Source organism: Hylobates moloch, unplaced genomic scaffold (assembly GCF_009828535.3).
Source record: "Hylobates moloch isolate HMO894 unplaced genomic scaffold, HMol_V3 SCAFFOLD_14, whole genome shotgun sequence".
NCBI lineage: Eukaryota > Metazoa > Chordata > Mammalia > Primates > Hylobatidae > Hylobates > Hylobates moloch.
The window spans coordinates 65,242,467-65,269,016 of record NW_026652289.1 but is presented as its reverse complement, the minus strand read 5'-3'; the positions used below and the strand labels follow the sequence as shown (position 1 = coordinate 65,269,016).

At 39.0% G+C, this 26,550-nt stretch overlaps 1 protein-coding gene across 10 annotated transcripts in view; it reads right to left on the bottom strand.

The window, feature by feature from the left end:
* Window positions 1-26,550, bottom strand: part of HERC1 (HECT and RLD domain containing E3 ubiquitin protein ligase family member 1) — a 241,425-nt gene that overhangs the window by 43,224 nt on the left and 171,651 nt on the right. For 7 of the 10 annotated variants that reach the window (XM_032174831.2, XM_032174837.2, XM_032174834.2 and 4 more), the window contains exons 40-53: window positions 20,592-20,752; window positions 17,402-17,518; window positions 16,959-17,190; window positions 15,497-15,621; window positions 14,005-14,225; window positions 12,770-13,038; window positions 11,991-12,043; window positions 10,743-10,943; window positions 7,447-7,621; window positions 4,982-5,252; window positions 4,637-4,850; window positions 3,003-3,208; window positions 1,311-1,438; window positions 182-309 (exon numbers count right to left, since the gene is read on the bottom strand). In XM_032174831.2, coding sequence (XP_032030722.1) covers window positions 182-309; window positions 1,311-1,438; window positions 3,003-3,208; window positions 4,637-4,850; window positions 4,982-5,252; window positions 7,447-7,621; window positions 10,743-10,943; window positions 11,991-12,043; window positions 12,770-13,038; window positions 14,005-14,225; window positions 15,497-15,621; window positions 16,959-17,190; window positions 17,402-17,518; window positions 20,592-20,752 — 2,501 coding nt within the window. The remainder of the gene's footprint in view (window positions 1-181; window positions 310-1,310; window positions 1,439-3,002; window positions 3,209-4,636; window positions 4,851-4,981; window positions 5,253-7,446; window positions 7,622-10,742; window positions 10,944-11,990; window positions 12,044-12,769; window positions 13,039-14,004; window positions 14,226-15,496; window positions 15,622-16,958; window positions 17,191-17,401; window positions 17,519-20,591; window positions 20,753-26,550) is intronic. The other 3 variants (XM_032174833.2, XM_032174835.2, XM_058427818.1) reach the window with 3 other exon arrangements.

Here is a 26,550-nt window from a genome sequence, read left to right as displayed (position 1 = left end):
TGAATAAATGAGCCCTTCCTCTCTAATTTGAAGCACACAGTGCATAGATTGAAATTTCAGAGTTGTTGGAAGGCTTGTGAATTTCAAGGTGAAGAGAAACCACTGTTTGGACTCAGAAGACTAAGAAGAAGGCTTTAAAAAACGACTTTCAGCAGTTTACTAGTGTTTACATGACTCTTACCATTAACTTGCCAGATATTCACCATCTTTTCCAAAGCGCCTGCTAGATATTTGCCACTGATACTCCAGGAAACTGGTGAGAAACTTGGATCACTGGGTGATCCCAGGCTTTCCTCAGCATCCCCTTCCCTAGAATATAACAGACAGATATGCAATTCTAATCCCCATCATTCAAAAGTAAATTAAACCCCAAACCTTAAAATAAGGGTTTCATATAGACTAGAGTGTATAACTGACTCTTCTGTTTCAAAATCTTGGCTAGCAGTATTTAACAGTTACACATTCATTAATGTTTGTCATCATGTGAAAAATGAATTATAAAAGAGTGATATTAGACTTTTCTTCATTTAATGTAGTACACAACTTGTCAATAAAGGCATTCAAATTTTGTATGGGTTGTACAGATGGTTATTAGTCAGAAGACATTGATTCTTATTTGCCTAATCTCTTGGGAAGTCTTCAGAAAAGAAATAGCTACAGCTGGCTATAAAACTATTAAAAATGTGGCTGGGCGTAGTGGCTCACATCTGTAATCCCAGCATTTGGGAGGCTGAGGAGTTTGAGACCAGCCTGGCCAACATAGTGAAACCCTGTCTCTACTAATAATACAAAAATTAGCCGGGCGTGGTGGCAGGCACCTGTAGTCCCAGCTTCTTGGGAAGTGGAGAATCACTTGAACCCGGGAGGCAGAGGTTGTGGTGAGCCGAGATTGCACCACTGCACTGTAGCCTAGGCAGCAGAGCGAGACTCAGTCTCAAAAAAAAAAAAAAAAAAAAAACCAAAAACTGTTAAAAATGCTACATTCTGATACAGAAGCAATATAATTACTCTAATTCCTAAACAACTCTTAAAGACCTATGGCAAATTAGCCTACTGTTTTACATAGCTGAACATTTATTTACTAATAGATCTTGATTTAATTCTAAGTCCAGATACAGATTATTTAAAATTATGTTTTCTGAACTGTTATCCTGGAAAGTTAAAAATACACACTGAAAATACAGTAATACTAATCTAAAAGAAAATTTCAAAAAATTTTAGTGACAATATGATTACATTAACACAACCAAGATGAGGCATGTGTAGGATTCTCTTATTTTAAATGGTATACATGTGATGTTAGCACTCACAATCTGTTGAACACACAGGTCTGTTGCAGTGAATATTGCTTCTTGGTAACATTCCATACGCGGATGGTGCCATCATTGCCACTTGTAGCCAAAAGACCTTTTTTATTACACCAAACACATGTCATTACCTAGAAAAGTTGAAACAGGTAGTCTAATAATTTTTTATTCAAAGGATTTTATTATTTGAAAAAGTTGTATCCAATTTTTAAAAATCTACCATGAAATTAAAAGAAAAGCATCCATTCTTTTCTTTTCTTGAGATGAAGTCTTGCTCTGTTGCCCAGACTGGAGTGCAGCGGCTCAATCTCAGCTCACTGCAACCTCCATCTCTCGTGTTTAAGCAACTTTCGTGCCTCAGCCTCCAAGCAGCTGGATTACAGGCATGTGCCACCACACCTGGCTAATTTATTTTTAGTAGAGATAGGTTTCGCCATGTTGGCCAGGCTGGTCTCGAATGCCTGGCCTCAAGTGATCCGGCCACCTCAGCCTCTCAAAATTCTGGGATTACAGGCATGAGCCACCACACCCAGCCTCCATTCTTTTCTAAATGGCTTGCAAATATATTTGAAGCTATACTTATTTGAAGTATAGCTTTAAGGTACTATGCACTAATGCACTTGAATTATCTGAGACCTATTATAATCTTTACTAAATATGTTTACTTAACAAGTACTTTAACATTTTATGTTCTATAAAATAACACAGACTAAGAAGTAATTTTAAAAACTGTTTAAGTAGGCCAGGTGCAGTGGCTCACACCTGTAATCCCAGCACGTTGGGAGGCCAAGGTGGGCGGATCACCTGAGGTCAGGAGTTTGAGACCAGCCTGGCCAACATGGAAAAACCCTGTCTCCACTAAAAATACAAAAAATTAGCCGAGTGTGGTGGTGCACATCTGTAATCCCAGCTACGCGGGAGGCTGAGGAGGAGAATCACTTGAACCCGGGAGGCAGGGACTACAGTGAGCCGAGATCTCGCCACTGTACTCCAGTCTGGGTGAGACTCCGTTAAAAAAAAAATTGTTTAAGTAACACAATTCAATCTGCATTTCTTGTTATAGCTCAGAGACCCCGTGGGTTAGATTAAAATAGTGAGGCCAATTTCTTTTCCTTTTGCGTGTTCTTCGGTATCTGTGGGTGATTGGTTCCATGATTCCCTGCCCCAAATTTGCAGATAGATTCCTTATAAAAATGGGGTAGTATCTACATGTAACATATATATATCATCCCATGTAATTTAAATCATCTGATTACTTTAAATACCTAACAGAATGTAAATACTATGTAAACAGTTATACTGTACTTTTTATTTGTATTATTTTTCATTATTGGATCATTATTTTTTACCCCAATATTTTCCATTGGTAGTTGGTTGAATCAATGGATGCGGAACCCATGGATACAGAGGACCAAATGCATAAGTCTTCATCTTTTGTGAAGCTATTCCTTTGGTCTTCTTCTCATCCCCCATCCAACTCTCCAATTCGTATACTATTATATCAAACCAGCATACAGAGAAAGTAGAGTTGGTAACTGCCAGGAACATCTTTGTAATTGTGTGCATGTGTATGTGTACGTGTGTGAAAGAGAGTGACACAAAGAGAGAGACCTAAACTTTGAGCTCTTTGAGAAGGGCAGAGACTATTTCATCTCACATAAGGTGATTAACACACTTTACACTCAAAATACTTACTCTGTTCTGATGAGCCTCCAACTTGATAAAGGAGCATTTTCTAAGATCTCCTCCCATATCGGCGAGTGTTTGCAGAGTAGTTTGGTTGTCACGGTCGTGTGCAGCAAGAGTGCGCACGAGTTGCTGAGCTGCCCATTGCCGATGCTGTGAGGACAGCCTGGAGGAGAGGCAGCAGGCTGCCAGGGCATTAGCCAGCTCCAGAGGGCCTACAGCAGAAGGATCATAGGAAGGATGGGCATACAATTGGGCAATTAAACCTGCTTAAACAAAACATGAAATGATGCTCAGGTGAGATCTGGTGGTGGTGAACAAGCAAATGGGTTAACCCATATCTTTTAAGAATTAGCACTTTTGCAAGCAATTATTTCACTAAAATATGCACACAAGAAATAAAGCATTTATCTCACATCAAATTCTGTAAGAAATCTGATTCATTAAAAATATACATTTTAGGCCAGGTATGGTGGCTCACGCCTGTAATCCCAGTGCTTTGGGAGGCCGAGGTGGGAGGATCACCTGAGGTCAGGAGTTCGAGACCAGCCTGGCCAACATGGTGAAACCTCGTCTCTACTGAAAATACAAAAAAAAAAAAATTAGCCACACCATGGTGTGGTGGCACGTGCCTGTAATCCCAGCTAGTCAGGAGGCTGAGGCAGGAGAATTGCTTCAACCTGGGAGATGGAGGTTGTGGTGAGCCAAGACTGCACCACTGCACTCCAGCCTGGGTGACAGAGCAAGACTCCAACTCCAAAAAAAAAAAAAAAAAAAATTTATTATACAACAATCAATAGTCTTTGCTCCAAGGACTCAGTAGACTAAGAAAGCAGCAGAAATAATTTTAAAACCAGGACGGAGACAGCATGCCTTTAAGAAGAACAGTTTGGCTTTTGTTGCTCAAAAGTGATGGTGTGATTGTAACCAGTCAAGGAACTGGGCTGATAGATCCAAAAGCCAGTATCGGCTGGGCATGGTGGCTCATGCTTGTATTCTGAGCACTTTAGGAGGCTGAGGTGGGAGGATCACACGAGGCCAGGAGTTCAAGACGAGCCTGGCCGACATGGCGAAACCCCGTCTCTACTAAAAATACAAAAATTAGCTGGGCATGGTGGCATATGCCTGTAATCCCAGCTACTTGGGAGGCTGAGGCAGGAGAATCACTTGAGCCCAGGAGGTGTTGGTTGTACTGAGCCAAGATTGTGCCACTGCATTCCAGTCTGGGCGACAGAGTGAGACTCTGTCTCAAAAAGAAACAAAAAACAAAAGTCAGTGTCTCTTGGCTAAATGGTCCTGATGAAGAGAAAGGCAGATGGTACTGATAAGTAGTCCCTTCAAAGTGTTATAATCTTAAAACATAGAGAAAATAACAGTGCCTTCATCTAAATTTTATTAAAGAAACCTACCAGGATTATTATCTATGGTAACTCAAATAATAATCTATAACTAAACTAATATGGTACATTTCCTAATCTTTGTTTCCATGCATAGTGAAAAAGTATCTATGCACTTCTTTTATGTTCTAAACTTAAGAAACTCACATCATACAATTTATCATATACTAACAATGCAAAAACATTATTTAAAAATAAGAATCAAGTCGATTAGAAGACTGTATGTTTCAGTAGTATGAAACCTACCTTTCTTTTCAACTTCTGACTTATCATAGTTAGGTCTTAGTTTGGCCCCTTTGTCTGCTAGCAATGCCACAAGGGCTTGTGTTACAACAAAGTTTGGGGAGGTCACAAGCTTGTTCTCTTCAGCAATTCCTCGGAGAAAGCTGGGTAGAAACTTTCGCTGAATTGAGTCATCAACTGTGGTTAGATTTACACCTGTTGCAGCAGAAATCAAGTTCTGAAGAAGCAATTGGAAAAACAGGCTTAATTTTTACATGTAATTTTGGAACAAAAATATTTCATTTCAAAAGGCTCAAGAATCAGTCAGAAATAAGCAACGTAATGGGGAAAGTACTGAAACTAGCTTACCTGTGTACACAACTGTACAAGCAGTTTGGCAGCACTAGGAGCATTTGATGCCAGACATCCCACTGCTGTGCTCAGATAGGCCAGGCAAGAGATAGGCTTGTTAGCCTTGCTATGTCCACTTCGTGATCGTTCTGAGGTGCTAGCCATGGCAGAAGGGCTGGTGGAGAGGCCAGCTCTCCCTGCTGCTGCCAAGCACATTAATCGAACCAGCGTTCGGATATCTGTTAGCCCTAGAGACTCAAGACCAGCAGCCAGGCTACAACTGGAACCACTGCCAGTAAAGAAAAACATTTCAGATGGATAAAGAAAATGGATTTCTTAAGGGACCATTTGCAGTCCCACATAACATTCACAGCATCAACAAACATAATAAAATGTAAGCTGCACTATCATTAGCTATACATGTCCTAAGAGTTGCCAAAGGTATCAAGCTGGAAACTGGCATCTAAACGTTCTCTCCTTTTAATAAGTATTGACATATACTTGAAGTACAATTGAACTGCCAAAGTAAAACATGAATGTTCACAAAGCATAAATTTTCATAAGCTGAACAAACCCATGTCACCACCCTCCAGATCAAGAAACTGAACATCGCCAGTACCTCAGAAACCTGCTTTTGGCTTTTCTCAGTCACGATGCTCTCAAAAGTAACCACTATCTTGACTTCTAAAGCTACAAATTAGTTTTGCCTGTTTTTGAACTTTACATCAATTGAATAATTAATGTATGTACTCTTTTGTGTCTGGCTTCTTCAATATTATGTTTGTAAGATTCATCCAAATCTTGTAGCATTGAGCAGTTCATTTTCATTGACATATACATGAAATCTGCCACAGTTCATTTATCCCTACAGATGACAATCAGGCGGTTTCCAACATGGGGCTATTATGAATAGTACTACCATGAATGATTGGTCTTTAGGGGGCACATATTTAAGTATTTCTGTTGGATATATACCCAGAAGTGGATCTCTGGGTCACAGAGTATGTTCCTGTTCAGCTTTAGTTATTACTATGGAACAGTTTTCCAAAGTGGTTATACCAATTTATTTTCTCACTAACAATGTATGAGAGTTTTAGCTGTTTCAGTCACTTTTTTCTCCCTAGTGTTTTAAATGTTTGCCATTCTTGTGGGTGTGCAGTAATATCTCATTGGTGGGTTTTTTGCCTTAGGGTTTTTTTTTTTTTTTTTGAGACAGGGTCTCACTATGTTTCCCAGGCTGGTCTCAAACTCCTGGGCTCAAGAGTTCCTCCCGTCTTGGCCTCCCAATCACACTAGGTTTTGATTTTCATTTCTCTGAAGACTCAATGAGGTTGAACATCTTTTCATGTTTATTGGCCATTTGGAGATCCTCTTTTGTGAAACACTTGTTAATGTGTTTTGCCCACTTTCTTCTGGGGTTGTCTTTTTCTTGTTAATTTATAGGAATTCTTTACACATTCTGTTGGTTAGATGCATTACTAATATCTTCTCCCATTCTATGGCTTGCTTTTTTACTTTCTTACTTTTCAAATCACTTTTGCTAAACAGAGGTTTTCTATTTGATTGTATTTCAATTTATCAATCTTTTACGGCAGATTCCTCTTGTGACCTGCTTGAGGAATTTTTGCTTGTCCCAAGACCAAGAAGCAATTCTTCTATGTTACCTTCAATAAACTTTATTGATTTTTCTTTCATATTTAGATCTAATAGCCACTTTATAACTATTTGCTTTATATAGTTTGAGGTTGGGACCAAGGCTTTTTTTTTTTTTTCTATGTGGATAAACCATCAGACCCTGCTTCAGTTATTGAAAAAAAAATAATCCTTTCTCTATTGCTCTACAGTGTGAACCATTGTCATAAATCAAACCACAAATCAAGTGTTTATTTATATGTGTGGGTCAGTTTCTGAACTCTCTTCTGTACTATCCTATTTGCCTATCCTTGAGCCAATAGCACACAGTCTTATGGAAATTTTGTTTTTCTTTCAGGATCTTTCTGCCTTCACTGATTTGCCATTAAATACACCTGCTTAATCACTTCTTAAACAGCTGTCTTTTAGGCATTTCTGGTTCTCATCCCCTTTTTACATTACACTCACAGTAAGAACACAGCAAGGATCTCCATGATGGCATCTGCAGGCTGACTTAGCTACAAAGACGGTCAATACATTTTGACCTTTAGTTTTTGATCCAGTACCATTGGGATCAACAGCCTTAGTTTCCATTTCAAGCAACAAAATAAAACGTATGTGGTTTACTTATTTGTGATAATGGCATTATTTTCTACCTAAAAAGAGCCAAGTATTAACTGAATGACCAATTAAGTGAATAACAATGATGACTACGTCTAACATCTTTCATTCAACAGTACATATTCAAGCTTCTAAAATTCTATCTCACCCTCCCAAACACCACCAGACTCCCAGCTAATGTACACTAGAAGTTAACTTAGCATCATCATGTGACATAAAATAACACTTACCTGACTGAGAGAAGAGACAGTGCTCTCATGACCATGGTTCTGGCCAGAAGAACCTGAGCAGCAGCAGTCACTCTCCTTAAAGCCACCACACGGTCATGAGGGTTTGCTAGGGCAGCTGCCTGCTCTCCTAACGTTATTCTCCCAGAGGAGCTCTTTTCTACAGAGCCATGGCAACCTGAAAAACATAATTTTGTTTCGTTCTCAACAAGGTAAGAAAAAAATATATCTGAACTACTAAAAAAATTTCCTATTCTACAGAGGTTCCATAACAAACCAATGTCTTTTGCTCATCTGGAACTTGGTTATATAGAAAATTTCTTAGGAGAAACTCACATATTTCTAAGTTTAAACTTGGATATTTCTAACTTAGATATTTTTTTTTTTAATAATGAATTTTTTTTTATTACTATACTTTAGGTTTTAGGGTACATGTGCACAATGTGCAGGTTTGTTACACATGTATCCATGTGCCATGTTGTTTTGCTGCACCCATTAACTCGTCATTTAGCATTAGGTATACCTCCTAATGCAGTCCCTCCCCTCTTCCCCCACCCCACAACAGTCCCCGGAGTGTGATGTTCCCCTTCCTGTGTCCATGAGTTTTCATTGTTCAATTCCCACCTATGAGTGAGAACATGCGGTGTTTGGTTTTTTGTCCTTGCGATAGTTTACTGAGAATGATGGTTTCCAGTTTCATCCATATCCCTACAAAGGACATGAACTCATCGTTTTTTATGGCTGTGTAGTATTCCATGGTGTATATGTGCCACATTTTCTTAATCCAGTCTATCGTTGTTGGACATTTGGGTTGGTTCCAAGTCTTTGCTATTGTGAATAGTGCCGCAATAAACATACGTGTGCATGTGTCTTTATAGCAGCATGATTTATAGTCCTTTGGGTGTATACCCAGTAATGGGATGGCTGGGTCAAATGGTATTTCTAGTTCTAGATCCCTGAGGAATCGCCACACTGACTTCCACAATGGTTGAACTAGTTTACAGTCCCACCAACAGTGTAAAAGTGTTCCTATTTCTCCACATCCTCTCCAGCACCTGTTGTTTCCTGACTTTTTAATGATCACCATTCTAACTGGTGTGAGATGGTATCTCATTGTGGTTTTGATTTGCATTTCTCTGATGGCCAGTGATGATGAGCATTTTTTCATGTGTTTTTTTGGCTGCATAAATGTCTTCTTTTGAGAAGTGTCTGTTCATGTCCTTTGCCCACTTTTTGATGGGGTTGTTTTTTTCTTGTAAATTTGTTTGAGTTCATTGTAGATTCTGGATATTAGCCCTTTGTCAGATGAGTACGTTGTGAAAATTTTCTCCCATTCTGTAGGTTGCCTGTTAACTCTGATGGTAGTTTCTTTTGCTGTGCAGAAGCTCTTTAATTAGATCCCATTTGTCAATTTTGGCTTTTGTTGCCATTGCTTTTGGTGTTTTAGACATGAAGTCCTTGCCCACGCCTATGTCCTGAATGGTATTGCCTAGGTTTTCTTGTAGGGTTTTAATGGTTTTAGGTCTAACATTTAAGTCTTTAATCCATCTTGAATTAATTTTTGTATAAGGTGTAGGGAAGGGATCCAGTTTCAGCTTTCTACATATGGCTAGCCAGTTTTCCCAGCACCATTTATTAAGTAGGGAATCCTTTCCCCATTTCTTGTTTTTGTCAGGTTTGTCAAAGATCAGATACTTGCAGATATGCGGCATTATTTCTGAGGGCTCTGTTCTGTTCCATTGATCTATGTCTCTGTTGTGGTACCAGTACCATGCTGTGTTGGTTACTGTAGCCTTGTGGTATAGTTTGAAGTCAGGTAGCGTGATACCTCCAGCTTTGTTCTTTTGGCTTAGGATTGACTTGGCGATGCGGGCTCTTTTTTGGTTCCATATGAACTTTAAAGTAGTTTTTTCCAATTCTGTGAAGAAAGTCATTGGTAGCTTGATGGGGATGGCATTGAATCTATAAATTACCTTGGGCAGTATGGCCATTTTCACGATATTGATTCTTCCAACCCATGAGCATGGAATGTTCTTCCATGTGTATCCTCTTTTATTTCACTGAGCAGTGGTTTGTAGTTCTCCTTGAAGAGGTCCTTCACGTCCCTTGTAAGTGGGATTCCTAGGTATTTTATTCTCTTTGAAGCAATTGTGAATGGGAGTTCACTCATCATTTGGCTCTCTGTTTGTCTGTGATTGGTGTACAAGAATGCTTGTGATTTTTGTACATTGATTTTGTATCCTGAGACTTTGCTGAAGTTGCTAATCAGCTTAAGGAGATTTTGGGCTGAGACGATGGGGTTTTCTAGATATACAATCATGTCATCTGCAAACAGGGACAATTTGACTTCCTCTTTTCCTAATTGAATACCCTTTATTTCCTTCTCCTGCCTGATTGCCCTGGCCAGAACTTCCAGCACTATGTTGGAATAGGAGTGGTGAGAGAGCTAACTTAGATATTTCTATGTTAACAATGTATTTACCATAGGATAATTTTTCCATTAAGTATTTTTTGTTTTGTTCATTTTGCCCATGTCTCACATCTACTGATGATAAGAAAGATATAAGAAAGTTTTAAAAACATGCTTTGAGAATTTATAAAGGACTGAATTACCAATACTGCCCAATTCTTTATTTTGTATTCCCTATACCAAAAATTTACCACACCCTCTCACCCAAATAAAAAGAAGACTGCACAATAATTCTGAGTTGGTTACAGGATTCTCTTAACACCAAGTTTTTTTTTTTTAAATAACAAGTTTTATAAATCTTTTTATTGCTTTGGTATCATGAAAGACAAAAAAGAAAATCAAAACATTTATTTTTTCCTCTTGAGACAGGGTCTGGTTCTGTCACCCAGGCTGGAGTGCGGTGGCTCAATCATTACTCACCATAACCTCAAACTCCTGGGATTAAACAATTTTTCTGCCTCAGCCTCCTGAGTAGCTGGGACTAAAGGTGCACACCACCACAGCCAGCTACTTTTCTTCATTTTTCTAATAGAAATGGGTCTCACCATGTTGCCCAGGCTGGTCTTGAACTGCTGGCCTCAAGCGACCTTCCTTCTTCGGCCTTCCAAAGTGCTGGGATTACCTGCATAAGCCACCATGCCTAGCCAAAACTTAATACCACATTATCCCTTCGAAATGTTAAAACAACTGGCTAAATAGATTTGCTGGGGTGAGGTAATGCTGAACCATTAGTCTTATTTACTTTTACTTTATTATTATTATTTACCTATCTAAGAAACAAATTATAGTAGATGCTATAAAATCAATGCAAATCAGGATTTCAGTTTACCTATTTGCATCAGAGTCTCTTCCATACTGTTGGTGGCTGTGACCATTGCTACTGATGCTCCCAGTGGATCACTGTCAGGGAACTGAACTGGTTCTGGTACAATGCGCCGGTCATTTAAACCAAGCGGTCCAGCAAGTAATTCAAATTCTTCTTCACCAGTTAGCTTTTCATCTTCATCAACATCCAACATGTCCCAGTCTTCTGGAATTTAAATAAATAAAGGTATAGTAGGTGAATTTAAATATTACATAAATCTGCTGGCAATGGTTATTCTGAAAATACATCTAAAATGCAGATGAGCAGCCAGATGCGATGGCTCATGCCTGTAATCCCAACACTCTGGGAGGCCAAGGCGACTGGATCACATGAGGTCAGGAATTTGAGACCAGCCTGGCCAACATGATGAAACCCCATCCCCACCAAAAAATACAAAAATTAGCCAGGCATGGTGGTGTGCACCTGTAATCCCAGCTACTCAGGAGGCTGAGACTGGAGAATTGCTTGAACCTGGGAGGCCATGGCTGCAGTGAGCTGAGGTCATGCCACAGCACTACAGCCTGGGCAACAGAATGAGACTCCATCTCAAAGAAATAAAAATAATTAATAAATAAATAAAAAATAAATAAAAAATAAATAAATAAATAAATAAAATGCAGATGGATTGAAAGTCCAGTGACCACATAATGAACTATGGCACCATCTCCTGAAAACTTAACCAAACTACACTCCTGAAGCATAAGTGAGACTCTCAGGGAAAGGGAGTCAATGTAGTTAAATAAGTTGACAGCAATAGCAAATACTACAGCTGGTAATAGACGTTTAAACTAATTAAAAATATTGTCATGGGTCCAACAAAGAGTTCTTAACTGTCTGTAATCATTAGGGAATGAGTTATTTCAAGAAAATGAGTGCTCCAGAAAAATCAATGCTCATCTCTATTTTTTACTTTCCACAATTAGGGTGGAAATTCAAAATATCCACATCCTTTCCCTACTTTGAAAAAAAAATACACCAAATAGAAATTAATATTCTGTGGTAAAGTTGGTCTTTGAAACCAGGTTCTTTTCCTTTGACTTTTAAACCAGCGTTGTTGCTATTAAATTCCCTTGAGTTTTTAAGGGAAAATTTAAGTTAACATGTACACAAATACAAACACACACACACGAAAGTGAATTTTAGTAACAGATGTTAAGCAGAGAGGATATATTAAAAAACATGTAAAATAAAGAGGCTCTCAAAACAAACTACCTTCATACACACTGTCTTGCTTGCCAATTAGATCTGGAGCTTGTCCCTTGTACCTGCACCAAACATGAAGAACATTGCATTTTTATATAAAACAGTTAGTACCCCAAAATGCAAATTAAGTCATTAGAACATTTTAAGAGGTCATTAATAAAGCAGCACAAAATAAAAAAGTATGTTTCATGTTATAGGCTAACATAATAAAAACTGCTGGTATGTAGGTACACACATGCTTACAAAATCAATGATTATTTTACCAAACTACTGGGGAGATTTCTGGGTTACCTAAAACAACTCTTTTAACCAAATTCTATTCCATAAAGCCTTAAAGATTTTAATAGTTAACAATAAGGGCAACAAACCTACTCTCTAGGGATTAAGGATGTAAAGAGATAATATTTTTATGGAACTCGTTTAATCAAAAGTCTGTTTTTCTCATCAGGAAAAATACCTTAATTAAAATGCCAGAAATATGGTAGAAAACACCAATGAAAAGAATTGAGCAGAAGCCTCCTGAGGGTTAAGGCAAGGGTCCTGACCATTACTTGCCAACAAGTCAGAGGTTAACACAGTCAAACTCCAGGGAAGGATATGTTGCCATGCCATTATTCCTGGGAACATGAATTTCTGAAACCTCTCCATCCCTTCTGCCTGAAGTGTAAGAATCATGGGATTTCAGGGAAGGTTAAATGTAACTCCTCACATGAAAAATCTACAGTTCCCAAGACTTAAGGTGTGAGGTATCTTCAGGAGGTCTGGATAGCTACACAATTTCAAGGTACCTTTCAGAACTTGTTGACTTGGATTTGGTCTTCAGGGCTAAGTACTTCTCCCTGCAGGTGCCACATAACAGGTAGTATGGATTTCCACTCCCACATTCACCGCCAAACCAGCCATCCACATAGGAACCATTGCTGCGATAGCCCTGGCGGTTTGCACTGCGCCCACAGCCTGGATGGTTTCTCTTCATGTGCTGATTGAAGCTGACGACGCTGCATTCACACAGTTCACACACCACCACTTCTTCCCTGTCTTCAGACTCGCAAACATGCTGCACAAAAGGATTTCATACCAAATGATTAGTCAATTTAACATAAAACCAAGAAGTACCAAGTAGATTATTTATGATATTAAATTACTTTACTACATATGCTAGAATATTTCCAACATGTTCATTAATGCTACATAAAAAATTTCTTTCAAATCAGAATTCAGATGACACAATCTGAAGGTGTTCTTTGCCCTCTCTCACTCTAATAAGTTATATCAATAATACAAGTAACTGAGTATCCTACTGAGAAGAGTTAATGAACATGACAATCTGTCCTATCTCGAAACAAGGCTTTAAAAAAAAAAAAAACTCCACTAGTGAAAAGAACTAATTTTCATCTGGTCACAAAATACATACCTATTTTATGAATTTTTGAGAAAAATCATTACAATTCACTTATTTATATAGCAGATTCTCTCTCCTGTAGGACTTACATCTATGAGCTTTTTGGTCTCCCTACTACAAAAATGTAATGCTAAACAATGTATATACAAACCCACCATGTACCCTGCCCCCGGATGGAGGTATTTACAAGATCTAGGTGAGCACTGGTTCCTAGACTAAGGCATTACATTGATTAAATGGAACCTATGAAGGAGAAGAACATGCATTCAGATAGCAATGTGAGCATAGCAGCCATGTTATATAACCTGTCAACATCTACTGGAACCTGATGCTAGTTTCATAATCTATCTTTGACATCAGAATCAAATATTACCACAGTATGACTCTATTCATCTTGTCTGGGGAGAGAAACAATAAAATCCCACAGAGAAAGCAAGAGAGACTTTTCCTTATTAGTTTGTAGGTATCAAAGTAACCTCATGCTTTAAATCCCCAAACCTCAGGATGAGATAAAAGACTTTTTAGAGTGTTTCAACCCTAGGTGAGGCTGCTGTTAGTAAGCTATATGAACAGGAGGGCAGGAAAATAAGTCAGAGCAGCCCCCGCTGCAGTCACACACACCCAGGTAGGCCAATCCAGTACCTCTGGGATCCACATTCCCAGAATATCATTGTCACTGGTCAGGTCTTGTCCAAACATAGCTTCCATTGCTTCATCATCAAGATCAATTTCCAATTCCTCATCTAAATTAAAGTCATACAACGCCCCTGGGTCTTGCTGCAAAGATATTCCTTCTCTCCGACTTTGATTCCTGTGGGCCTGCACAGAGCGGTATAATCCCGCTCAGAACAAAACAAAAAAGGCATTTTATTTGCATGCATAAAATAATTCTGAATATTTCGCCAATTCTTAACTGCCATACATGTAGGTGAGAACCCATCTCAGTTGTCTTATTGGATCTCAGACGATAAAACATCAAATTATACCTATCACGTGTGTTTCCTCTCTTGCAAATGGGGATAATAATAGCACTCATATCTCACTGGGTTATTGATAGGTTTAAGTAAGAGAATCCATGCAACGCTTTATAATGTTTTTGTTGCTGTTTTTAGAGACAGGGTCTGGATCTGTCACCCAAGCTGGAGTGCAATGGCACAATCCTAGCTCACTGTAACCCTGAACCCCTGGGCTCAAGACATCCTCCTGTCTCAGCCTCCTGAGTAGCTAGGACTACAGGCACATGCCACCATACCCAGCTAACCATTTTTTAATTTTTTTGTAAAGACAGGGTCTTGCTATGTTGCCCAGGCTGGCCTCAAACTCCTAGCCTCAAGTGATTTCTCCTGCCTCCACCTCCCAAAGTGCTGGCATTATAGGCAAGAGCCACTGCTATAATGTTAATCATATAGAAAAAAACTTCAGTAAATATTGGCTATTACTATTCTTTTAGGTTTTAAAAAAAATCAGTCACCTTAATTATATGAGAAATATACATCCTTTATTTTCTAGGACGGTCTCAAGTTCTCTCACTGTTCCCGTAAATTACTGAATCATTACTCATGTTCTAGTATTTCAGTGATCAAATTCTGTTTTGACAAATCATATATTCAAGTTTTTGGTTTGGAAAATATATTCCCTATAATTTATATTTTACATGCCCAAAACATAATCCTAGAATTTACTAATGTAATGAGGGAATCTGGTCCTTACCTAGCAGTGAAGCCCTAACATCCACAGAGCCAGTACATCAGAAAAGCCAGGGCCTACTTTTTTGGCACAGTGCCCTTTCCAGCTCCTTCTTACCACTGATGCTAAACATTAAACATGCATCATCACTTCTTAAATTATAATTGACTGAGAGCAGAAGGAAGAGCATTTATATAATTTCTCAAAATCTACAAGTGGCCAGTATAGACTTCTAAGCCTATGAATGTATGCTATGATTTAAATAAAATGATGTAAATGCATAGAAAATGACATCCAAATGGCTGTTCTGTTAATGTGGAGGGACTGAGCACTTAGTATCATTAATTTGCATCTTCTTTAATGTGCCTTTATATTGCTTTCAAAATAAGATCTTTCACAAAGAAAAGGATACGAAACATACAATTACCTGCTCTTGCTAGCAATGTGCGAGCAGCTAAGTCAAACTTGTGTCTTCTTGTTACCGCTGAGCGACCTCTAGCTGATGGTCCACTTCCAGAAGCTGCATTCTCTGTATGATCCAAATTATCAGGGCTGCAAGTGCAAGTGAGAAAGCAACACAAATTTTTTAAAACCATTACGGAAAGAAAGCATAGGTGTAAGCTTACTTGTAGTATTACTTTATTCTCACTTAGAATAAAATAGGTTTATGATAAAATTTGAAACACATCTTTATCCCTTGAACAGTTCAATTATGCATATAACATTTCCTGTGACCTGAGCAATAACTTTATCTGATTTTGAATTCTTCAAACAACAAAATGATGTTTAATGAAGCTCAAATTTAAATGAGATCAAATATGACCTTAACTAAATCCTAAAAGATTAAATACTTAAAATTTGAAATGATTGAGAATTCTTGCCTAGGAAAAACAGGTATTTTGAACTACGTTATGAAAATATTCACTGAGCTTGTTGGAAAAAACTTGCATGCCATCTAGGACACAAGCCTTGGTTACTATATGGCTCCACAGTTAAAATGAAAAATTAAGATTTAAAGTCATAAGAAGTGATGAAGGAAAAAAGATTTTAGGGAGAATTTGTAAGACATTCTATTACATCTCATTTTAGGATAGGCATTATCACAGAAATCTTTTTACACTTAAAGGGGCATCTTCTACTAGATATTAAAAACTATAGAAGAGATGAAAATATAAATATTACACAGAGAAGACTTAAAAGTTCAATTCTAGGTTAGGCACGGTGGCTCATGCCTGTAATCCCAGCACTTTGGGAGGCCGAGGCAGGTGGATCATGAGGTCTGGAGTTTGAGACCATCCTGGCCAACATGGTGAAACCCTGTCTCTACTAAAAATACAAAAAATGAGCCGGGCATGGTGGCACGTGCCTACAGTCCCAGACACTTGGGAGGCTGAGGCAGGGAACTGCTTGAACCGGGGAGGTGGAGGTTGCTGCAGTGAGCCGATATCACGCCACTGCACTCTAGCCTGGCGACAGAGCGAGACTCCATCTCAAAAAAAAAAAAAAAAAAAGTTCAATTCTATCAAATACATTAAATCAATGTCCAATATTAAAATGAATACTCGATTTTATATCACTTGTATGAGATAAAATTATTTTATTAGCATGTTTACTTCAAAATAAACTTGTTTTGTTTCCTTTTTCAGTACAATTTTACACAAAAATTATGAAATTCCTTCTGGCATGAAAACACCTATTCAAATCAAAACTTGTCATGTCACTTTTACCCTTCACAGAAATATAAACTTGTAACTAAAATGCCCATATTTTCATATAACTATCTCTATCAACTTTACATACAATTAGAAGCATTTATGAAGGGATATATAATAAATGGGGCTTTGAAATTTATAACACATGGAACAAAAGTACAGAAACTGGAATTTCACCTTTCATTAAAACCTTCCTCCATTTCAGCAGCATCAGCTGATGGTATGTCTCCAGGTGACTGCAAATAACAGGGATCATTTGACTTCCCGCCACTGCCTAGAACGGCCGCTCCATGCCTGGAGTCTGCTGTGCTGCCCGACTGGGGCTCCTCTTCATCCTCATGCCCAGGGTGCTCTATCATCCACATGGCAAGGACAGTGATATTCTGGGCATCAGCCTCTCCCCTAGCACCTGTACAGGGGAAAAACAGTCTGATGCTGACTTTGAGCAAAGAATTAGGTCTTTATGTTATCCGTTTAAGAGTGTTTGCTATGATGCTCTTGTAACAAAATACAGTGTTAAAAATCTTACCAAGTTTCATAGCCTCTTAAAAATTATGTTGTCTTTAATAAGCTAGGACTTCTCATATCTGTATACACTGATACATAAAAACTTTTCCTACCTGTAGCTTCCATGGCTTTGGCAATCTGCCGAAGAGAGAATCCCATTTCCAGCAAGGGAACTGCAATTGCTGGAGGAGGAGGAGAAGTTGAAAGTCTACTGCTTGGGTCTGACAAGGCTGAGACAAAAGGAAGAGAAATAAGAACCTAAATAGCACTAGATACCATGAGTAAAAAGTGTCTTCATGGTCCTCAATTTCCTAATATTGTCCAAGTTTAATGAAATTTTCCTCTACTCAGAATATGTGGCTGGGCACTGTGGCTCACACCTGTAATCTCAGTTTTACTGACATCCATTTATGTTATACTTAGTAAAGATTTGTGTAGAGGTACTATAAGAATATGTAAATAACCCACTCCTCATCCAAGTTCCATATTTGTAAATCTATGTACTCAATAAAATTTATTTGTAATCTCAAAATCAATACTCATGTACTTTTGTAGTCATTTGTGACATATGCAGAGGGACTAAAAAGTTTAGTCCCTCAACACATGTGTTCACAGCTGAGGTCCAACAAGGTGATGCTGTCCCTTCATGTTTCAGCTCTCATGTGAAAAACAAGTGTCCTTTTCATAGTCTGTTTAGTGCTACATTCTTTGCATTTTTGTGCTTTTGGTCGATGATTTCCCTGATTAAAATGGCCCCAAGCATACTGCTAAAGTGCTGTCTAGTGTTTCTAAGCACAAGGAAGCTGTAATGTGCCTTATGAAGAAAATACATATGTTAGATAAGCTTCATTCATGATGAGCTATAGTGTTGGTGGCCATGAGCTCAATGTTAGTGAATAAACAGCATATATTAAATGTGGTATCTTTAAACAGAAAGATGCATAAAACAAGATTATACAGTATACCGATCAGATGATGGAAATGTAACTAGAAGTTCACAGGAACTTAACCCTGTATTTCTCCTAGGAGCAATGGTTCAGTATTTGCTAATTCAGTGTTCATAATGACCTTTTAGAACATAACTATTGCTAATAATGAGAATCAACTATTATTGCATGTATTCAGTAAGTTAGAGGAAAGACTGAGCATGTGAAATAGACATGGAAGATGAGATTTAAAAAAAAAACAAATCAAATGTCTACCGATGAAAACTATAGTGTCTGAATAGAAAAATACACTGGACATTAACAGAACATTAGACACTGCAGAAGAAAAGATGAATGAATTAGAAGATATAGCTATAAAAACTATCCAAAACAAATAATAATTTATTATGGAGCTTATAACATGTGTAAAAGTGAAATGTATGATAACAAAAGTATAAATGATGAGAAAAGGAAAATAAAATCATCCTGTTGTAAAATTATTACTTTAACTACGTATGAAGTGGTACAATATCACCTTAAGCTAGATTCTGATAATTAAAGACGTATATTATAAACCAGAAGGTAATCTCTAAAAATACAAAATGAAGTACAGTTAACCCTTGAACAACATGGGTTTGTACTGCTCGGGTCCACTTATACGTAGATTTTCTTCTGCCTCTGCCACTCCTGGAAGAGCAAGACTAGTCCCTCCTTTTCCTAGCCTACTCAATGGGAATATGACTATAATGAAGACTTTTATGATGATCCACTTCCACTGAATGAATAGTAAATATATTTTCTCATCTTTATGGAGTCAAAAGTTATATATAGATTTTCAACTGTTCAGGGGGTTGGTGCTGCAACCCCTGCAATGTTCAAGGGTCAACTGTATAGCTAATAAGCCAACAAAGGAGGTAAAATGGAATAATAAAACTCATTTAATTCAAAGAAAGTTAATTAATTCAAAAGAGAACAAAAAACAGGTGGAACAAAATAGAAAGAAGGTGGATTTAAAACCAACCATATCAATGATCACATTAAATGTAAAAGGCATAAACACCCCAATTAAAAGGTAGAGAACATCAGACTGGATTAAAAAAAGCAAGATTCCCTTGAGGTCAGGAGTTTCAGACCAACCTGGGCAACATGGCATGACCCTGTCTCTACAAAAAAATACAGAAATTAGCTGGGTGTGGTGGCATGCACCTATAGTCCCAGCTACTTGGGAAGCTGAGGTGAGAGAATTGCTTGAGCCCAAGAGGTTGAGGCTACAGTGACCCAAGGTCACTCCAGCCTGGGTGACAGAGCAAGAGGCTGTCTCTAAAAACAAACAAACAAAAAAAGCAAGACCTAACTACTACATGCTGCCTTTACCCATTTTAAATATAAAGACACAAATGGATGAAAAGTAAAATGATGAGTAAAGATAAACCATCCTAACAATTTTTAAAAAGCAGGAGTGGCTATAACATCAGAGAAAGCAGATTTCAGGGCAAAAAAATATCGCCAAGGATAAAGGCATTTCATAATAATAAAAGGTCTATTCATTAAAAGAACGTAAGAATCCTAAATGTTTATGAACCTAAAGACAGAGCTTTAAAATATATGAAACAAAAACTGAAAACTGAAAAGAGAAAATAGAAAAATCTACTATTATCAGCACAGATTTCAACAACACTATCTCAATAATTGATAGAACAAGTAGACAAAAAAACCAGAAAGGATAAAGAAGACTTGGACAACGCTATCAACCAATTTGAGCCTTCTAAACAATTTATAGAACACTCAACAACAGCACAATACACATATCTTCCAAGTGCACTTGGAATATTTACCAAAACGGATAATATTCTAGGCTATAAGACAAGTCTCAATAAATTTAAAGTGATTCAAATTATATAAGATATGATCTCTGACAATAATAAAATTAGAAAGCAATAACAAAATGGTATCTAGAAAATCCCCCAAATATTTGAAAACTAAGTAACATACTTCCAAATAGTCCAGAGGGCAAAGAAGACATCAAAGGCAAATTAGAAAGTACTTTAAATGAAAATGAAAACACAGCATTTCAAAATGTGTGGGTTGCAGCTAAAGCAGTACTTAGAGGGAAACTTACAACACTAAAAATGACTACATTGGGAAAAATGAAGAGCTGATATGACTAATGTACAGCACATTATTTCTCTCCAAAATGGCCATAATTCAATCCACAGCTTCAACATGAAGATCATAGCTCAGTTTAATGGGGCAGCTCCCCTTCATTAAAATCACTGTTTTACCTTCTGTGAAGACAAAACACAATGCCCACATAATAAAGTCCCACACATCTGGAATGCCAACTTTTGGATATCATAGTGCATATCAGCACACGCACCTGTGCGGTTAGCTGGCCTTGCTGACTGGGAATCAGGAGAAGTTAAACTTTGCCTCCTTCCTACTTCATCAGAAGGAGAAGTTGGTAACGACGATATTGGAGGAGTCTGTGCCCGACGTGTGGGAAGTACAGTGGTAGTTGGATAACTAGAGAACATTTGCCTTTAAGAAAATAACAGTGGTTAGCATAAAAATCCAATTTACGAAATAATACATACATCACAATCTTCTTATAGAAGAATATGCAACCTGGAAGACTAAACAGGTTAGCTATAGTTTAATGGAGGGTGGGGAGAAAGACTCCTTAGTTTTAAAAATGATTATCTCATACAGCACTTTCAGTATAAATGTAATAAAACCTTATGATTCTTTCAGCAAAAATGCCAGCAACATAGCAGGTGGGGAGAATACAGCCACGAGCAAAATAGATGAAAAATGCCTGCCTTCACAGAGCTTTCCTTCGACTATAATACCAAGATAAGAGGGGTAATTTGGTATATATAGTTAGAGTGCAAAGAAGGCTTTTAAAGATAGGTAACTTGCAGATACTTTTAAATATTAATATAAACTCACTAGCTAGTCATGAAATTATTCACATGGATTGAAAGTAATGGTTTACAGGCAAGTTATGGAAAGAAAAGGTAACTGTCTAGTCACCTAGCACAACTGCAAAACAGTACATGAATGATATGCCAGCGGCACAGTCGGGGAAAGGTACGGGGAGGCAGCCCCTCCTCCGTTGAGAATGTGGAGCACAGTCAGGGAAAGGTATGGCGGGAGAACACCTCTTCAGTTGAGAAATGTGGACAGCAGTTAGAGAATAAAGTCCATGAAGATCCACACTGACTGCTCTTTAGATTTGTCCAAAAGAACTAGGAACTTTCTAAGTATCAAAAATGTACTGTCTACCAAGTCAGTAACACAATGGTATACACACAGGAAGCAGTAGTTCTCTGGTTTTTCCTCTACTAAATGATGTTCGCCCAGTAAAAGCCAAGTGCAACTCTAATGAAGTCCCAGCCAATAGCAGGGAAATGAAGACAGAAGAAATGAGGAGTCAAAAGTCCTGGTGAATGACTATGGGAGCAAGGGGGCATGACTTTACCACTGAATCCCATGCCCACACTAGTCAGAGCTGAAAAGGTTACAAGGAGTCACAGTACTACTGATCTTGTGTGGATGCCTTGAATTCTGTTAATTGCCAGAGGGATTAAAAACCATATTAGAACGTCCTATCAGGCAAGCATGGTGGCTCACACCTGTAATACCAGCATACTTTGGGAAGCTGAGGCCAGAGGATCACTTGAGGCCAGGAGTTCAAGACAAGCCTGGGCAGCAAAGCAAGATCCTGTCTCTACAAAAAAATTTCAAAATATTAGCGAGGGGCCAGGTGCAGTGGCTCACACCTGTAATCTCAGCACTTTGGGAGGCTGAGGTGGGCAGATCCCCTGAGGTTGGGAGTTCGAGACCAGCCTGACCAACATGGAGAAACCCTGTCTCTAGTAAAAATACAAAACGTTAGCCGGGCGTGGTAGCACATGCCTGTAATCCCAACTACTCGGGAGGCTGAGGCAGGAGAATCGCTTGAACTCAGGATGGTGAGGTTGTGGTGAGCTGAGATCGTGCCATTGCACTCCATCCTGGGCAACAAGAGTGAAACTTTGTTTCAAAAAAAAAAAAATTAGCCAGGTGTGGTGGTACACTTGTAGTCCCAGCTACTCAGGAGACTGAAGCAGGAGGATGGCTTGAACCTAGAAGACTTTGAGGCTGCAATGAACTATGACTGTGCCGCTGTAATCCAGTCTCAGTGACAGCATGAGACGTTGTCTCTTAAAAAAAAAAAAAAAAGAGAGAGAGAGAGAAAAAGAATAACCTATTATTCCTTTATCGTCCTTATTCCTTGAACAGACGCACCTCCTGAAACTGTTATTCCAGTGAGAGAGCTAACAAGTAGGAGATATGTGGGGTCTGAAAATGGTACTAGGATTGTACTCCTGCACAAGACCACAGCAATAATTCTCAAAGTGTATGCTGAAGCCACTGTATCAGAATTAATAGGGAAACTTAATTAAAATGGAAACTATGGGCCCCACCAGACCTACTGAATCAGACTTGCTGAGGGATACAGCCCTAGAGCTTTAAAAAGTTTTCCAGGTGGCTCTTGGGCACACCAAAAATAGAGAATCACTACAATAGACACTCCCCTGTTCCACTGTTTAAGATGTCAGTCTACACAGTGAAAATCATAATGCCTTCTTAACTAAGGAAAGAGGGGAAAGAAGAAAAAGGGAGGCTAACCATTCTGCTTCCCTTATTTCACTTAAGTCATAGTTAAGAGAGCTCATAAAACAGTCTCTCCCTGAAGGTTCTTCTCTCAAAACTTTTCATTTGTATATACATTTGGCAAATTAAAGCAAAAAGAAATTTAAGTAAGCATCACTTGGAATTTACAAACCTGTTAAAATAGAGTTGGCTGAAGAAGCATCATAAGACATGCCCTTTCGTTTGAAAAGAAGACTTGCTTGAAATTTTTTTAAGAATAAAAATACGGGGGGTGGAGCCAAGATGGCCGAATAGGAACAGCTCCGGTCTACAGCTCCCAGCCTGAGCGACACAGAAGATGGGTGATTTCTGCATTTCGGTATGAGGTACCGGTTTCATCTCACTAAGGAGTGCCAAACAGTGGGTGAAGAACAGTCGGTGAAGCGCACTGTGCGCGAGCCAAAGCAGGGCGAGGCATTGCCTCACTCGGGAAGCGCAAGGGGTCAGGGAGTTCCCTTTCCTAGTCAAAGAAAGGGGTAACAGACGGCACCTGGAATATCGGGTCAGTCCCACCCTAATACTGTGCTTTTCCAACAGGCCTGGAAAACGGCACACTAGGAGATTGTGTCCCGCACCTGGCTCGGAGGGTCCTATGCCCACGGAGTCTCGCTGATTGCTAGCACAGCAGTCTGAGATCAAGCTGCAAGGTGGCAGCGAGGCTGGGGGAGGGGCGCCCTCCATTGCCCAGGCTTCTTAGGTAAATAAAGCAGCCAGGAAGCTCGAACTGGGTGGAGCCCACCACAGCTCAAGGAGGCCTGCCTGCCTCTGTAGGCTCCACCTCTGGGGGCAGGGCACAGACAAACAAAAAGTCAGCAGGAACCTCCACAGACTTAAACGTCTCTGTCTGACTGACAGCTTTGAAGAGAGTAGTGGTTCTCCCAGCACGCAGCTGGAGATCTGAGAACGGACAGACTGCCTCCTAAAGTGGGTCCCTCACCCCTGAGCAGCCTAACTGGGAGGCACCCCCCCAGTAGGGACAGACTGACACCTCACTCGGCCGGGTACTCCTCTGAGACAAAACTTCCAGAGGAACTATCAGACAGCTGAATTTGTGGTCTCACGAAAATCCACTGTTCTGCAGCCACCGCTGCTGACACCCAGCCAAACAGGGTCTGGAGTGGACCTCTAGTAAACTCCAACAGACCTGCAGCTGAGGGTCCTGTCTGGTAGAAGGAAAACTAACAAACAGAAAGGACATCCACACCAAAAACACATCTGTACATCACCATCATCAAAGACCAAAAGTAGATAAAATCACAAAGATGGGGAAAAAACAGAGCAGAAAAACTGGAAACTCTAAAAAGCAGAGCACCTCTCCTCCTCCAAAGGAACGCAGTTCCTCACCAGCAACAGAACAAAGCTGGATGGAGGATGACTTTGACGAGTTGAGAGAAGAAGGCTTCAGAGGATCAAACTACTCTGAGCTACGGGAGGAAATTCAAAACAACAGCAAAGAAGTTAAAAACTTTGAAAAAAAATTAGAAGAATGGATAACTAGAATAACCAATGGAGAGAAGGGCTTAAAGGAGCTGATGGAGCTGAAAGCCAAGTTTCGAGAACTACGCGAAGATTGCAGAAGCCTCGGTAGCAGATGCGATCAACTGGAAGAAAGGGTATGGCTGATGGAAGATGAAATGAATGAAATGAAGCGAGAAGGGAAGTTTAGAGAAAAAAGAATAAAAAGAAATGAACAAAGCCTCCAAGAAATTTGGGACTCTGTGAAAAGACCAAACCTACGTCTGATTGGTGTACCTGAAAATGATGGGGAGAATGGAACCAAGCTGGAAAACACTCTGCAAGATATTATCCAGGAGAACTTCCCCAATCTAGCAAGGCAGGCCAACATTCAGATTCAGGAAATACAGAGAACGCCACAAAGATACTCCTTGAGAAGAGCAACTCCAAGACACATAATTGTCAGATTCACCAAAGTTGAAATGAAGGAAAAAATGTTAAGGGCAGCCAGAGACAAAGGTCAGGTTACCCACAAAGGGAAGCCCATCAGACTAACAGCTGATCTCTCGGCAGAAACTCTACAAGCCAGAAGAGAGTGGGGGCCGATATTCAACATTCTTAAAGAAAAGAATTTTCAACCCAGAATTTCATATCCAGCCAAACTAAGCTTCATAAGTGAAGGAGAAATAAAATACTTTACAGACAAGCAAACGCTGAGTGATTTTCTCACCACCAGGCCTGCCCTAAAAGAGCTCCTGAAGGAAGCACTAGACATGGAAAGGAACAACCGGTATCAGCCACTGCAAAAACATGCCAAATTGTAAAGACCATCGAGGCTAGGAAGAAACTGCATCAACTAACGAGCAAAATAACCAACTAACATCATAATGACAGGATCAGATTCACACATAACAATATTAAAGTTAAATATAAATGGGCTAAATGCTCCAATTAAAAGACACAGACTGGCAAACTGGATAAGGAGTCAGGACCCATCAGTGTTCTGTATTCAGGAAACCCATCTCACGTGCAGAGACACACAAAGACTCAAAATAAAGGGATGGAGGAAGATCTATCAAGCAAATGGAAAACAAAAAAAGGCAGGGGTTGCAATCCTAGTCTCTGATAAAATAGACTTTAAACCAACAAAGATCAAAAGAGACAAAGAAGGCCATTACATAATGGTAAAGGGATCAATTCAACAAGAAGAGCTAACTATCCTAAATATATATGCACCCAACACAGGAGCACCCAGATTCATAAAGCAAGTCCTGAGTGACCTACAAAGGGACTTAAACTCCCACACAATAATAATGGGCGATTTTAACACCCCACTGTCAACATTAGACAGATCAACAAGACAGAAAGTTAACAAGGATATCCAGGAATTGAACTCAGCTCTGCACTAAGTGGACCTAATAGACATCTACAGAACTCTCCACCCCAAATCAACAGAATATACATTTTTTTCAGCACCACACCACACCTATTCCAAAATTGACCACATAGTTGGAAGTAAAGCTCTCCTCAGCAAATGTAAAAGAACAGAAATTATAACAAACTGTCTCTCAGACCACAGTGCAATCAAACTAGAACTCAGGATTAAGAAACTCACTCAAAACCGCTCAACTACATGGAAACTGAACAACCTGCTCCTGAATGACTATTGGGTACATAATGAAATGAAGGCAGAAATAAAGATGTTCTTTGAAACCAACGAGAACAAAGACACAACATACCAGAATCTCTGGGACACGTTCAAAGCAGTGTGTAGAGGGAAATTTATAGCACTAAATGCCCACAAGAGAAAGCAGGAAAGATCCAAAATTGACACCCTAACATCACAATTAAAAGAACTAGAAAAGCAAGAGCAAACACATTCAAAAGTTAGCAGAAGGCTAGAAATAACTAAAATCAGAGCAGAACTGAAGGAAATAGAGACACAAAAAGCCCTTCAAAAAATTAATGTATCCAGGAGCTGGTTTTTTGAGAAGATCAACAAAATTGATAGACCACTAGCAAGACTAATAAAGAAGAAAAGAGAGAAGAATCAAATAGACGCAATAAAAAATGAAAAAGGGGATATCACCACCGATCCCACAGAAATACAATCTACCATCAGAGAATACTACAAACACCTCTATGTAAATAAACTAGAAAATCTAGAAGAAATGGATAAATTC